The sequence below is a fragment of the Cyanistes caeruleus genome, chromosome 2, assembly GCF_971803275.1.
Source record: "Cyanistes caeruleus chromosome 2, bCyaCae1.hap1.1, whole genome shotgun sequence".
Classification (NCBI taxonomy): domain Eukaryota; kingdom Metazoa; phylum Chordata; class Aves; order Passeriformes; family Paridae; genus Cyanistes; species Cyanistes caeruleus.
In genome coordinates this window covers 45617882-45631874 of record NC_141702.1, presented here as the reverse complement: position 1 = coordinate 45631874, position 13993 = coordinate 45617882, and the positions used below count along the sequence as shown (strand labels likewise).

General features: G+C 44.2%; 1 protein-coding gene across 1 annotated transcript in view; it reads left to right on the top strand.

Annotated features, from left to right (window-relative positions):
- Positions 1-5612: 5612 nt before the first annotated feature.
- Positions 5613-13993, top strand: part of METTL24 (methyltransferase like 24) — a 46492-nt gene continuing 38111 nt past the window's right edge. The window contains exon 1 of the mRNA XM_086876818.1: positions 5613-5936. Within this exon, the coding sequence (XP_086732944.1) occupies positions 5628-5936 (309 nt within the window). The 5' untranslated portion in view covers positions 5613-5627. The remainder of the gene's footprint in view (positions 5937-13993) is intronic.

The following is a 13993-nucleotide window of genomic DNA, read 5'->3' as shown; positions in this document are numbered from 1 at the left end:
AATAACACTAAGGTAATCTTGAAAATACATAGAAAATAGGATTTTTAATAGAAACTCAGGATAATTTCTAAGCAAAGCTGGACATCTGGGATTACAGTATAGATACAGGGGAAATACAGATGATGAACTGATATCACAAAAATATTTGTGCAACAGTATGCGAACCATCACTACCTAATTCCTGTAAACTGGAATGTCTTTTTTTTTACAATGGCAATATACTTTCAATTTTTATACTAATATCTCTTCAATAAAATTCCCAGCCCTTATTTTAAAAAAACGGGCAGAATTTTGATTGTTCAGAATGATTGAACAATTTAGTAAAAGCACTGTTATTCCTCTCCAGGACTGAAACACAGCTTCTGGAGGCAACAGTTCTATTTTGTAGATAGCCCAATGATTAAGGTTAAATAAATAAAGTCAAGGCCCAGGAGTAGCAGAGAGCTGCAGAGCATCTTCTCCCAAAGGGCTGTCTCATTCTTCTTCTCCTTCCTGCAGTGGATGTGTGTGTACAGGTACAGGTATGTATGAGTGCAAATGCACAAGGATGTGACTCACAGGTAAACCTTGAGCTATAATCCCCTCTCCAGGCCAACAATTATCAGCCATCTCTTTTGTCAAATTTGGAGCATGTGGCAAGGCTGTGCTGTTTGATTCCTTCTGTAGCTGCAGGGAAAGACAGCTTCTGCCTGTGCCTCGTGCTGTGCTGCTGAACAGCAAGATCAATCTTGTGTTAAGCTGCCTAAATGGCCCACGAGCTTGAGGAGAGCTAATGGGAGACTGGATGAACATATATTTTTTAGTTGTTATCTTCAAACTTACCAGTGGTGAGCTGAGAAGCAGTTTTAATGATTCACACAGCTGAGCTTTTGCCTTGACAGCTGTTCAGACACGTATTTCTCAGCAACGGTAAGTGGGTAATAGACCAATACAGCCAATTTACTTCTCTGTTGCTAACATTTAAAAGTTAACACAAAGAGATTTTTTACATAGTTTTCAGTGGGATTTAAGGCATGAGAAGGAGTAAGGGCTGTACCTTCCTGGCAGAGCTGTGTGCAGGTTCCACAGAGGTTTGTCACTTGGTGCATAAAGAAATACTTCCAGGATTTTGAGCTCAAATTTCAAGGAACAGAATTGAAACCAGGCTTGCACAAAAGCCATCACCAAGAAGTCACCCAGGGAGCTACAGACTTTTAATTCCATGTTCCTCAGGGCTATGGCAGAACTTTCACACATAAATGTACAAGGCAATAAACCAGGCCTGGACCAAAGCTCTGACTGCTGCAGACTCAGGATCCGAGGCACATGCATCTTCTGTGGGAAGGACACACCGTGCTTGTGAAAGTTTCTACACAGAACATCTCTGTTTTCAAGTGCATGGAACAACATCACTCCAATTTTTGAAGCATTAGTCAGGAGTGTAGGAGGAAGGAGAGGGAAAAAACTCTTCCTCTGCTCTGTCCTGAAGAGTTTGGCAAGTGGCTCATATCACGTCCAGAGCACAGAGTCGAAAAGAGTGTTTTTATTCATTTACTCATTTTATAGGAGGAATGTTTGACTTGTATTAGCAGCCCTTGCTAAGACTGCTAAGGCTTGCAGAATCCTAGGGAATCCTAGTGGCGATTTTCCTGCCTGGGGTTTAATTTTGCACAGGAATTGGGGCAGACATTTTAACTAACCAGAAGATAAACAGAAGCCCTGACAGTGGGTGAAGGCAGAAGATGAATGGGGTAGGAAAGGTGCTTGAACTGAAAATGGCCGTAAGAGAGAAACATTAAATAACTGCTGCAAAGGAGAGATTTCACTACCAACAATATCCCAGGCAAGAGGTAATTTGTAAGCAGCAAAGACAGCACTGAAGCAATGACATTCCATTTGTGTTATACTTTTTCCTTCTAGAGGTTTAGCACTGTGCTCTTACTACAGACAAATTTGTAAATGAGAGAGGAATTTTAACAGTTTAAAGAATTTTCCTGGAGAAACTGAGGGAGCTGTAGCTCTGTGGTACCTGCATAAAAAGTAGATACTGGAAGACCAATGTCTGATTTTGGTTATCAGGGCACGAAGCTCACTGCTCTCAGCAGAAATTGCATGCTCACATTCAGAGTCGCTGTTCCAGTTACTTCTTGCGTTTCATGGCGGCAGCTTGTGCTCAGCTGGGTCCAGCTTGATGAATGTTCCTCCAACACCATCCATCTTGCTTTAGGAGAGCAAGGAGGACAGGTTATTTGCTGCCTGACTCAAACAGAGAGCATGCTTGGGGAAAGATGTAAAACTTTGCAGAAGCTGTATTTCCCAGCAATCACCTCAAAAAGGCCCATCCTCCAGCTGGACTGGAGTTTCATGCATTATGCTAAAATTTTAATTTGCTCTTCTTCTCAACAGGCTTTGTTCACACACATATCTTTGCAGCCAATTCCTGGGGGAGGAATTGATTTATAATGCACTTGTTAAAATGAAAAAGTGAGACTGTTTAAGGACTATCTTAATTCTTACTGATTCTCATGCTAACCCTGATAAGATTTCTCATTGTCCCTGAGATTTCCTGAGATCATTCTCTACCATTGTTCTCTTATTCTCTATCTTTAGAAACCCTCTGTTGTGTTTTTAACAGGCATACTTATATTCATAAGAAATTGCAGGGCAGGGGGCTGGGGAGGAAGTACGAGAAATTAAATTGTTTGTTAAAACACAAAAGGAAAATGAAAACACCGAGTTAAATTAGTGAACTGTTCTTTATCAGGACCAGTGATAGCATGCCCAGAAAATGGGGTTTATCAGCTTTCTAAGGAAGGGAATATTTTGTACAAGGTCAGCACTTAGAGCTCAGTGATGACAAGAAGAGTGGCTGGATTCATGTATTTGAGCTTTTTGCTGAAACTGCACAATGAGAGAAGAAACTCTGATGCTAAAACCAAGAAAGACCTTGTGGTTTCTATTCTGCTCAGATACACCTCTTTCATCTGAGTATGCATTGTTCAAGCTTTAGGAAAGCTTTGATTTCTCAAGGATTAAACTTCAAGAGAGAATTTTAAAGTGTATTTCTGAACTTGATACTTCTGGAATCAACCTGCCTTCAAGATTTCCTCTATAATCATATACATACATGAACATATATTTTAATAGGACTTCACATAGCATTATTTATTGACAAGGTGCTGATAGCTTAAAACAACATTTGTGCTAAGAATTTTGTGAAATAATCCCCCTGCATTTAATGTTCTTGAGGAAAAATCTCTCTTCCCTGAGCAGCAACATTACTTTTGTTCTCCATATGAATGCTTCCATTTCACAAAGGAGCAAAATCATGCACAGGCAGCCTTGTGACAGCCCAAGTGACCTTCTGCTGATGAGCTCCAGGTGATGCTCACAAATGGATCCAGGTACATGTCTCTTAAACTGAAGTCAGTCATGACTAGTGCAGTTACACTCTCCCTTTGCACTCATAAATAGCTCCTTCCTTACATGATCACAAGGACTTGTCTGAGATCCATTCCTGAGCCACCTAAGTGGGGTGGAAACAGGAAAAGTGTGTGGTTGTCAGAAAGATCCACTTCCAGAGCCAACTCATTTCCCTGTGGTAAACATATTGAGGCTGTCCCATGCTGGCTGTAAGGTGATCAAAAAATAGGATGATATCAACAAATGTGTCCAGGTCTATTAGGAAACTGCTCCAGATAGGGTTTTTTTGAGTTAGTTTTCAGCTGTACCAGGACCTGTTTTGACTTAGTTTATGACAAAGGAGCCACCCTCCTGCTACAGGAATGGCAGGTAGGACTGACACTTATACCCTTCCAAGAGGGGTCTACACTTATGGTGTTTTAAAACAACCATGAAATGCTTTAAACCAATTGAGAAGGACAGTTTGCCTGAAAAATAGAGAACATCAATGTTTAAATTGCAGGAATCATGCACCTCACCTACCGGTGCATCTGTGCTTGGAGCTGCACTGAAATCCCACTTCTCCAGACAGATCATTGCTCCCTCCCTTATCTTCCTGCATGCAGCTCCTCCATTCTGCTGCCAGCAGGTCAGGTTGCTTCTGCCAGTGCTCCTCTCTGACCTGCTCCCCCAGCAGCAGCCAGCTCTGGCTCTGCTCCAGGCTGTGAAGAGACAGGAGAGGTCAGATGGGAGAAGTGCAGCCTGCTGCCGAGGAGAGGACACCAAAAGGAGCTTGGTGCAGCAAGCCTCTCCTTGTCAGCAGACAAGGCAGGGACACTGGAAGCACAGTACTACTCACAGGAGACGAAAGTCACAACCCCTCTCCCCTACTTGGCAAAAAAAGGAGGAGTAGTCATGTGTCCAAGTCCTGCATATCCCACCTGGGAATATATTTATTACTCACTGGGCTGCAAATTTGTTGCCATGGTCCAGTCCCTGTTCCCACAGACCTTGCCTCCTGCCATTGACCCTGCTCCCCACCTGTGCTCCTGCTTCACAAAATCCTACCACCCACTGCTCCCTGCTCATGCCTTAGCCATGGGTTACGGTTGTGCCTTAGGATCAAAGCCCTCTTGAGCACTTCATAGTCCTTCATAGTGTGTTTCCATTGCAAAACAAATGCAGGGCCTCCTGTGCTCCCACTGAGATGAGCAGGACACTTGTCCCCTGCACTGCCTCTCAGCTCATGCAGATCCATTCCTTCACACGTGAAACCAAGAACATGTCATGAAAATCAGCAGGATGGTGTGACTACCCAAGAGAGAGACTAGGAGGCAAAGTATAAACTTAAAAGAGTTACTCATAAGCATGAATTGTTGCAGCCAAATTAGGGCACCACAACTGATGTTTCACACAGGCTTCTCACACCCTTCAAAAGTTCAGGACCAACATGATTTAACTGGTCACTAACAGCCATACCAATCATAGTAAACTAATCATAGTAAAACTTTACAAAGCAGGTCTATTTTTGCAGCATTCTTGCTGCTTGTCTATTGATCCAGATGTCCCTGGAGTCAACCTTGCTAGAGTTAATTATCTGTACTGCCAGATGATACTGGAGGGAGAAGGGAGGGTTTCAAAGATGTGTCAGAGGAGCTAGGATTTTGGTGTTATCTTGGCTGTCCAGGATCCTTTATCCTTCGCAGGCAGCTCTAACCTCACAAGATGCAAAGTTACTTTGGGGTCTTCCTTACCTCTAGGGCCGGGCTGTCCTTCTGTTTGACTTCAACATAAACAATCCCTAAGTCTCCAGTAAAATTTCACTCCCTCGTGACATCACAGTGTATAATCTGAACTAATACGTACCTTAACAAGTTAGCACACTTCCATGCTATAGAGAGGGACTGATACACTAGCTTGGGCGGAGGGGGGTTGTGTCCTCTCTCAGGCCCGCTGACACGCACCTGTGGCTACACAGCGGCGGGGCCGCACCTTCGTACCGGGCACTGCCCCGCCGGGGCGCGGGGCATCCCTTGGGCCGCCTGCGGGCGAGCACCGCTGCATCCCGCAGCCCCCGCCGGGCCGGGCCGGGACAGGGGCATCGCGGCCCCACCCCGGCCGGCCCCGCTCGGGGCGGGGACTCCCAGGTTTCGGCGGCGGCGGCCGCGGAGCCCGGCCCGCCGGCGGCATGAGCCCTGCGGCGGGGCGGGGGGGCGGCAGCGCCGGGCAGGGCAGCCCCCGACGCCATGCCCAAGGAGCGGCCGCTCTGGCGGGGCGCCGCTTTCCGCCTCTGCCTGCTCTCCGCCGCGCTCCTCCTCTGCCTGCAGCTGGGCATGAGGCGGTCCTGGTGTCCGGAGGACAAGTCCCGGGAGCCGGCGGCGGCGCGGGCGCCCGCCCCGTCCCGCGGCGCGGAGCAGCGCCCGGCCGGGGTGGCGGTGGCGGTGGCGGTGGCGGGGGGTGGCCGTCGCAGGGTCACCTACGTGCGGAGCGGGCGGCGGGGCAGCGCCGCAGCCGCCTGCTGCGCCCCGCAGCCCCCGGACAGCCGCCGCAGGAAGGTAGGGCGGGCTCCGGGCCACCCCGGATCCCTGCGAAGGGCTGAGGGTGAGAGGGCACCGGGGCCGGAGATGGGGCTGGTACCTGAGAAGGGGCGGCCGGGAGGGCGGTGGTGAAGCGAGGCGGTGTGGTGTGATGTGGACTTCTTGGGAAGTGGTCAGACGACTTTTTGAGCAGGGCTGCTCAGCTGCAGGGAAGCGGGAGTGTGCTGGAGCGGGGCTGTACATGGTGAGAGCAGGGTCTGAGAACAGAACTCGGTGACAGTGGTCCCGAGTCACCAGGAGGGCTCCGCAGGCCGTTGCATCCCGAACAGGATCAAACTTGGGCAAAGACCATTGCCATTGGCGTTCTCGGCGTCTGAGTGCCATTGCGTTCACAAAAGGCCATCAAGAAATGGTTCTAAGACCTGGTCTGCGTGAGAAGGAGCGAGTTAGTGAATGAGCTGCTAAATCTGCAATTAGGTTCCTACGTGGCAATGACTGTAAAGCCTTTTGAGGGCCGTCATTAGGATCTGAAGTTCAGCGAGAGTGAGGAGTGCCAGTGAAACCTTCTCCCCCCGGCCAGCTGCGTGTGTGGCCAGTAGCGGGATGTTGCCTTCTTCAGTGATCTCTGCGTCGTCCTTGATTTTGGCAGATGCCACGCTCTCAGGAACTACTTAGAAATTCAGATAATTATTTTGTGGTGTTTTCTTCTCAGTCTTTCAGGGGGAGAAGAGCCAGCTTCGAGGGCAGTGAAGGAGTAGTTTATCATGTACTTTGGGGTCCAAATGTCAGGGTGCGGTAGGTCTGGGCAGATGGTCCATGCAGAGATGTGCAGGTTTTTAAAGAAGCTGGAATTATCACGAGGAGGAGCACATGGGATTTTGCTAAAGATAAGACCACCTTTGTGGTCAAAGTAAATAACTATTTCTGATCTTTGCCCCAACAAGGATAAAACCAGTTTTCTGTGGAATGGCTAAAGCTTGTCCTTACTGCCTTGATGAAAAGGCTACTTGCTAACATCCAACCCATATCTGACCAGATGCCCTGTGATCTCTCACAGGTCATGCATGTGGTCTCAGCTGCAAATCTGCTTTCTTTTCTTTGCCTGTTCCACACAAGTAATCAATTTTTTATTTCACATGGAGATGGACAATGAACTCATGTATAGATTGACTTCTAGGTTTGGCTCATCTTCTGTGGGAAACTGTGATACAAAAAAATAAATTACTACTTTCTGCCTCTGCTTTCCTGAAAGGTTTAGAAGAAACTAGATAATCCTTCACCATGCTTCCTTCACCACTGGTGGTGATGAGGACAACATTGCCACATATTTGTTCAGAATAATAACTATGTGGTGTTCTTTTGTGCTGTGGTATTGATACCACTTTGAGGTACTTATGTCTTGCAGCATCATTTTGTGACTTTGGTTGTTGATGCTCTGTTACTTGGCATTATCCTAAAGCGCAACTTTTAAGTGATTCTAATTATGGAAGAATTTCAGCATTAATGGAAAAAAAAAAGGCTTCAATTCTGTGGATTCAGAGAGTTTCTTGAAAATATGCTAAGAATGGCATCAAAAAACAAGAGGCAAAAGTAAAACACATCCTAATTTAGTTAATGATTTTTGAGGAAATCCTAGTGGGGAAGTAGAGGAGAGACTGCTCATTTGTGGTGTTGGAGAGCTCAAGGCTCTGGAAAGCCCAAGTGTATTTTGGTGCATCTCCAGGTGAAGTGTGTGAAAGAAACATCACTGCTGTGGTTTGTGGTGTTGGGCATGTTGCTGCTGAGGTCTCATTTGAATCCCTCTAGTTAAGTCAAAGGAAAAATATTAGTATATATAATAGAGGGTGGAGTTGTTGCCAGGGTAGGTTTGAGACCATGAAGTGCCTTCTGTATTCAGCTATTTGACTTAAACATGTGGTTTCAGGCTAAGAAAAATCCACTAAAACATTTGGGGTTTGGGGATAGCAGGACTGAACTTTGAAATAGAGTTGTTAAATAAAAATATAGAGGCAAAAGTAATGGTAAAGTGAGGGTCTGACATTTTTTCATGAGAAGAATCACAATAGCTAAAAAAAAAATATTAATGGGTAATTTCCAATTTTGTTTTTGTTTTTTTTTTTTTTTTTTTTAATTAGGAAACATGGTATTCCACATCAGACTATTGTATGACAAGATGGGGGCATTTACCAAAACAGGCTGCTTAAATTTGTGGTCCATGGCTTCTAGCAGCAGCTCTGGAGAAAGGTGTCAGGGTGCAAGGGCCTCCAGTGTGCTGAACTGCTGAGTGTAAATCTTGCACAGATCTATCCTATGTTGGGTTGGGATTGCTTTTTGCTGTGGCTTTAATGTGTTTTCAGTGTCTTCTGTCTGTCCATAAATTATCGTCAGTCCATTTCTAAAGCCTGCAGAAGCTTTCAGGTATGGGAGTTTTTTCTCTCCTGCTGTTTATGGGGATGGTGTTGAGCTATGTTGGGATGTGTGAGGCAGCAGGATGGCAGCAAGGAAAAATCAGTGAGGCCAAACTTTGCTCTGTTTTCCTAGTGCCTCTAGGTTATAATTCTGCTCACACTTACATCACTGAATTAATGCAGAAGACTGATGAACAGAGTGTTTCCATAGATGAAGTTGAATATCCTACTTTGTGGCTGTATAAAAAACCATAAATTGCAAAAGCACACAAGGAAATTAATTGATGGCTGCTTTGAATCACTTTAAAATTTCCTGTAGCAGGGTTGTGTTATTTATTTCCCAAGCACAACTGCAGTCATCAACCAACACCAGCACCACCAAAAGGGGAAAAAAAAAGACACAGGATGGGAAAGATAGAGACTTGTCCATAAATGGTCCCTAAGTCTACAGGAAACTGTCTGTGCTTTTCCTGACCACTGGTGAGGCTCCGTCAGCAGAGACCATGGCAGTGCAGCAGATGAGAAGGTTTGACCGCCAAGGTTCCAAGCGTCTGTTTGTCCCTTAAGATGCATATATAAAAAACATTAGATGAAAGCAGCAGGGAATAAATTAATTTAGCTATGTGACATCTCTGGGAACTGCTGGAGCTGCCTGTTGTGGTGTTTTTGGGAGCTGTGCTGCTCCCAGCTGTTTTGCTCCTGTTTGAGCCTACCAAAGAGCAGATGCTGCTGCTCTTGCTGACAAATAACAAGCAAGATTTGGCACTGACAGCTTGTGATGGTCATCTGAAGAATCAGAAGTTTTGTTGTGCTACACAAGTAAATCAAATGGAAGTTCATAATCCCACTTAAAGCTGCATTGTTACTAATAAAATTATGTTTTTAAACTGTGATTCTATGCTTTAGTCGTGTTAAGCACTGACCTGGTAACATACGCAGCAGATTAAAAACTCCAGCTACATGGAAACACACAGATTCTGCCAGGTGTACCTGCTCCTGCAATAGATATTAGCAGGGTGTGCACCCACAGAGCTGAGGACATGAGGTGTGTTTTAAAAGGTTATTCCAGGGTGCCATGGCAAAAGGAAAAAAAAATATTGCATTTGGAATTTGAAGTAACAGCAGATTCCTGTCACAATAATTGCAATAACAAGGTTATGTTGGCTCTTGTGCACTGAATTTGGGAGGAGCCCTCTTCAAGAGTCTGGTTGAGAAAAGCTGGAATTCCTTGCCTTATGGGCAGATTTATTTCCATGGAGCTGGGAAGTGTGGTACACTGCCAAACTTAACCTGATGTTATTTTGGATGCTCTTTTCATGTTATATCTAGGAATAGAAAAGTATTTACCTTCAGTGATTAAAAGCAAAGAATAAGATTTTGCTGCTGGGCCCATGTGTACTTTGCTTGGGATTATAACATATTTTAAAACATGATGTAATATTGCCTAAAACCACAAACTCTTTTGAGATTATATTTTTTTAGGTGTTGCTTTCACTTGTATACATTTGTCTTTTGGTTCATTATCAATGCAGACTAATTGTCTTTTGCTGTTTCTTGTTGGATTGAAGGTTCTAGTTTTCTTTAATAGGAACTATTTCCAAGAGGTTACTGCTTCTCTGCAGTAATGACTGATAACAGTCTCATCTTTAATTGTCTGCAAATTATTTTGGAGTGATATCTTTGAAATTATGTGGAATAACATATGTTTGCCATTTAGTAATACAGCAGGCTCATAAGAACCTTATTTGATTTTGCATTACACTATTGCTAACATTTTGCTTAAATTTACATTTGGGCTTTAACTTTAGAATGACAATGCCATTTACATTTGTGTCAGTGGTATGTAGGGCTTATGCCAATAGTCCTTTATAATTCTAGAAATTTGGTTTATAAAATGTATCAGATGTTTTCATTGCCTAATTGCATGCATAGTGTTTTCAAGCTAGCTTTGCATCTTTAAAAGCATATTAATTTTTGGGTCCTGCTTTTATAGGAAGTTACTCTGAGTCTTCATGAGGAAGAGACGAAATTCTTGGAGAAAACTTGGTTATTCTGAAATTAAATTGATCCGTCTGTCTTTCTGAAGTTAAATTTATCCATCTGTCTTTCCACATCCCATGGTGTAATAGCCTGTCTGTTTTGGATTGAGATTTAACTTTTATAGGTTTGTTAATTCTGTTTGCCTGGAGCAATGATTTAACATTACCCCAGAGTTTGACACGGCAGGGCTTTGGGAGCTGTGAAGGGAATTCCATCAGGCTGCATTTGCAGGAGCGGATTTGCCCTGGCTGGGACAAATCAAAGCATTGGGTTAAAGTGGCTTCTTGGATCTCCAAAGTTTATTCCAGCCTTTCCACCTGTGTCCCAGCATGATGAGCTGTGCAGTGTTGTTCCCTAAGTGCTGTATTGAGGAGTGAATTACATCCTGGCTTTGATGGATGCGAGTGGCACGTGGGATGCTGCTGCGGAGGAGTGCAAAGCTGAAGAGCTGGATATTGGTTCCTTGGAGTGTGCTCCTTTTGGGCACCTTTTTTAATAACAGGTAGACAAACTGAAAAGAGTTTCATTCAGAGGAAAATGGTATTAAGAGGAGCAGGAAGGCAAGTCTGCAGGGATAGCCCAAAGTACTTGTACTTGTTTTGAATAGGGAAAAGTAGGTTTTGAGGGAATGTTCTGAGACTCTTCCAACTACAAAAAATAATTTTTTTGGAGGTCATAATGACCGATTGTTCCCTAGATCCACTTGAAGGAGGACAAGAAGTAACTGGCTTCATTTTCAGGCAAGATATTAGGAAAATCTTTTAACTCTGCAGTTGGTAAGGAATGGAAAGGCTCCTTAGAAAAATGTGAACTGTGGGTGTCACACAGGGAAGGTCTAGGAATGTTTTCCATTGTGCTTCAGGGCAACCTCCTGAGGTCCCTCTGGCTACATTTACCTGCTCTGCAATTAGAGAAGCAATCTGGCAGATACAATGTGATTAGCCAAATTGGAATTTAGCCTGAACAATGATCTAACATCAATAGAATAAAAAGAGGTAATGTAGTCTTTTAAGACTATAATAAGCAATCTTTGCCCTGGCTTAATACCTCACTAGAGAGACCAGATCCCACCATAACTGTTCTGTGTGATGACTTAGTGGACCCCAGAGGAAGGGACACTAATTGACAACTTTTTCCCCCTCCAGCACTTGGAGGTCTCTTAGCAAATATAAACCAGCCCAAAGTTGCTTATTTGGTAAGAATAGCACAGGATAGGAGCTTGTGGCTTCGATCTGTTAGTACCTGGGGAACAGCCTTGGTTTGTTTTTGCTCAAATATTCAGGCTAATAGCACTGACTGAGCGAGGTTATTGTCTTTGGAAGAAAAGAATAAGCTTTTATTGAAAGCAGTTTTCATCAGCTGATAACCAAATCTGGGGAGCATCAGCCAGCTCTGCCAGTAAACAGGGGCAGCTAAGGTACCAGAAATTACCCAAACACAGGAATCCTTCTCCAAGCAGTCAAGCAATAGCAATGCTGCGCTTTTATTGTATTTTAACTGCAGATGAAATGTGTTTATAGTATACCGTAAAGAGGAAATGGTAATGTTTTTTCTGACAATGATGTCGCTTGCAAGCTTGTGAGGTAAATGATTACTAAGTGTAAACTTGATTCTTACACACTTTTTACTACCTGAAATAGTTCTCTCTTCATGAATTTTTGAGAAGCAGATGGGGAATATTATTCTTCAGGAAGTCATTACAGTGTTATGAGACTATATCCAATAGCAGAGATTTCTTTCAAAACCTTTCAAATACCTGCTTAAGGCTTTCTTTTGGCATATAAGGACAAGAGAAGTTTTTCTAGGTAGCTGTGGCACAGAAGAAAATAAATCTAGGTGTTTAAGCCTTCTCTTCCAAGGGACCCAAGGACTGAGGTGGTAATTTATTCTGCAGATACCTTGCTCTCTGGGGCCATTACAGTTGTGCTATTATTTCCTTGAACCCAGAGAGACAGTTCATGGCCTTGTGCAAAGTGTGAATCCTTTATAACTGCTGTAGCAGATCAGGAAAAAAAAAGTGTTCCTGTTTGCTGTCTTCAGCTCAAACTGTTTCATGGGACTGCTCTGGGGGCCAAGTGACCTGAACTGCCCAGTAGCAGCAGCATAGTTAGTGCCAAAAATGATCTTTTGTCACATTTCATGTTTTGAAATAAGAAGTGAGGACAGTTTTGAGGACACACAGCTTTCCTTGCTCAAGCAGCTCTCAAGGTGGCCAATCTTTCCACATTCTTTTCTGAAATTTCCTTTTGTGGAGAGAAAATTCTGCTGAATATCCCTAGGGTTTTTACTTTACATCTCCAACCTTTATCTGCCTTCTTACAAGACAAGTGTTTAACTTCATTGCTAGTAAGGTTTTCATCCCAGTTAGTTCAGTCAGTTCACATCAACATTTACTCAGCCAGCCAGGCAGTTAACAGAGACATGTCTGCTTGGGGGCTGCACGGATGCCAGTGGATCCACATGGATGCCAGCATGCCAGATATCTCTCTCATGCCACTTTCACTGAGCTGTGGGCACAGTTCAGACCAAGGTGCAGCTGGGGGATCTTTGGTGTGAGCCCAGAGCAAAACTCCAGCAGCTCCTGACAAGAGCTGAAAGAAATCCTGTGGTGAAGAACAAAACCCTCTCACAGCTGCCTTGCAGACTTGTGCAGACAGTGTGACGAGTGCATCATCACTTCTTACAAAACAGATGTAGAATTTGGAGATTCAGGTATCCTTAGGGAGGGACCTCTAGCCTTTGCTCAAGCAATCTGGTTTGGACGTGGTAGATCAGGCTGTCCTGCAGCCTGGCAGTGATGGCTGCCACTCGTGGCACAGATTAAAGATTTGACATGTGAGAAAGTTTGTGTGAACCACCACTAATCTTTGATGGCATCCACAACAGAGCCCACTCTTATCGCTTGTTCTAATATTAACTTTGAGCTGAGTTTGTCTTGGACGGCTGTTCAGTGCTCCAGAGATGTGTGCAGTGGATGTGAGTCATTTCATCAACTTGAGTGCTTTTGTAGCTAGAAGATATGCACCAAGATACTTTTGTGCATGATGAAATGCTGTTGTCCAGAGCCCTTCTGTGTTTGTTAGTCTAAGATCAAATGTCCTGCAGTTCAGTGGAACAACTATAAAAGAGGGGAAAAAAAGGTGTGATTCAATTTTTCTTTCAGTTGTGGTATACAGCATATGTATCATGAAATCTCTATGCATACACTCACCCTAATGCTGTTTTTTTTAGTGTTTTTGCCTACAAAAGTGACTGGGTGACATGCTGCTCTGTTTTGAGCTAGCCAATCTTTCAGGGTAATAGAAACCATGTGCACAAATGGACCAATGGCTAGGGTAACAGATGAAAGCCATGATTTTGAACTCAGTCTCAGGGCAGCAGCTGGGTCAATTTCCACAGGAGATGGTGGAAATGTTCCCAGCTGTTTATGCTAAGTGGAAGGGCTTGGATTTTCAATGACATTGTGTGGTTTCCCCATCTGATCTTCTCTTTCATCTTCAGTAGTCTTGCTTTTGAATGTGCCATCAAGCTCAGGTTCCCCCAGGAGAGGCTCTGGCTGCAAATGCTCATGAACTGCACTGTCAGAGGATGGGTGAATAGGGTATCCTGTGGTCCTTGCTGATCCCT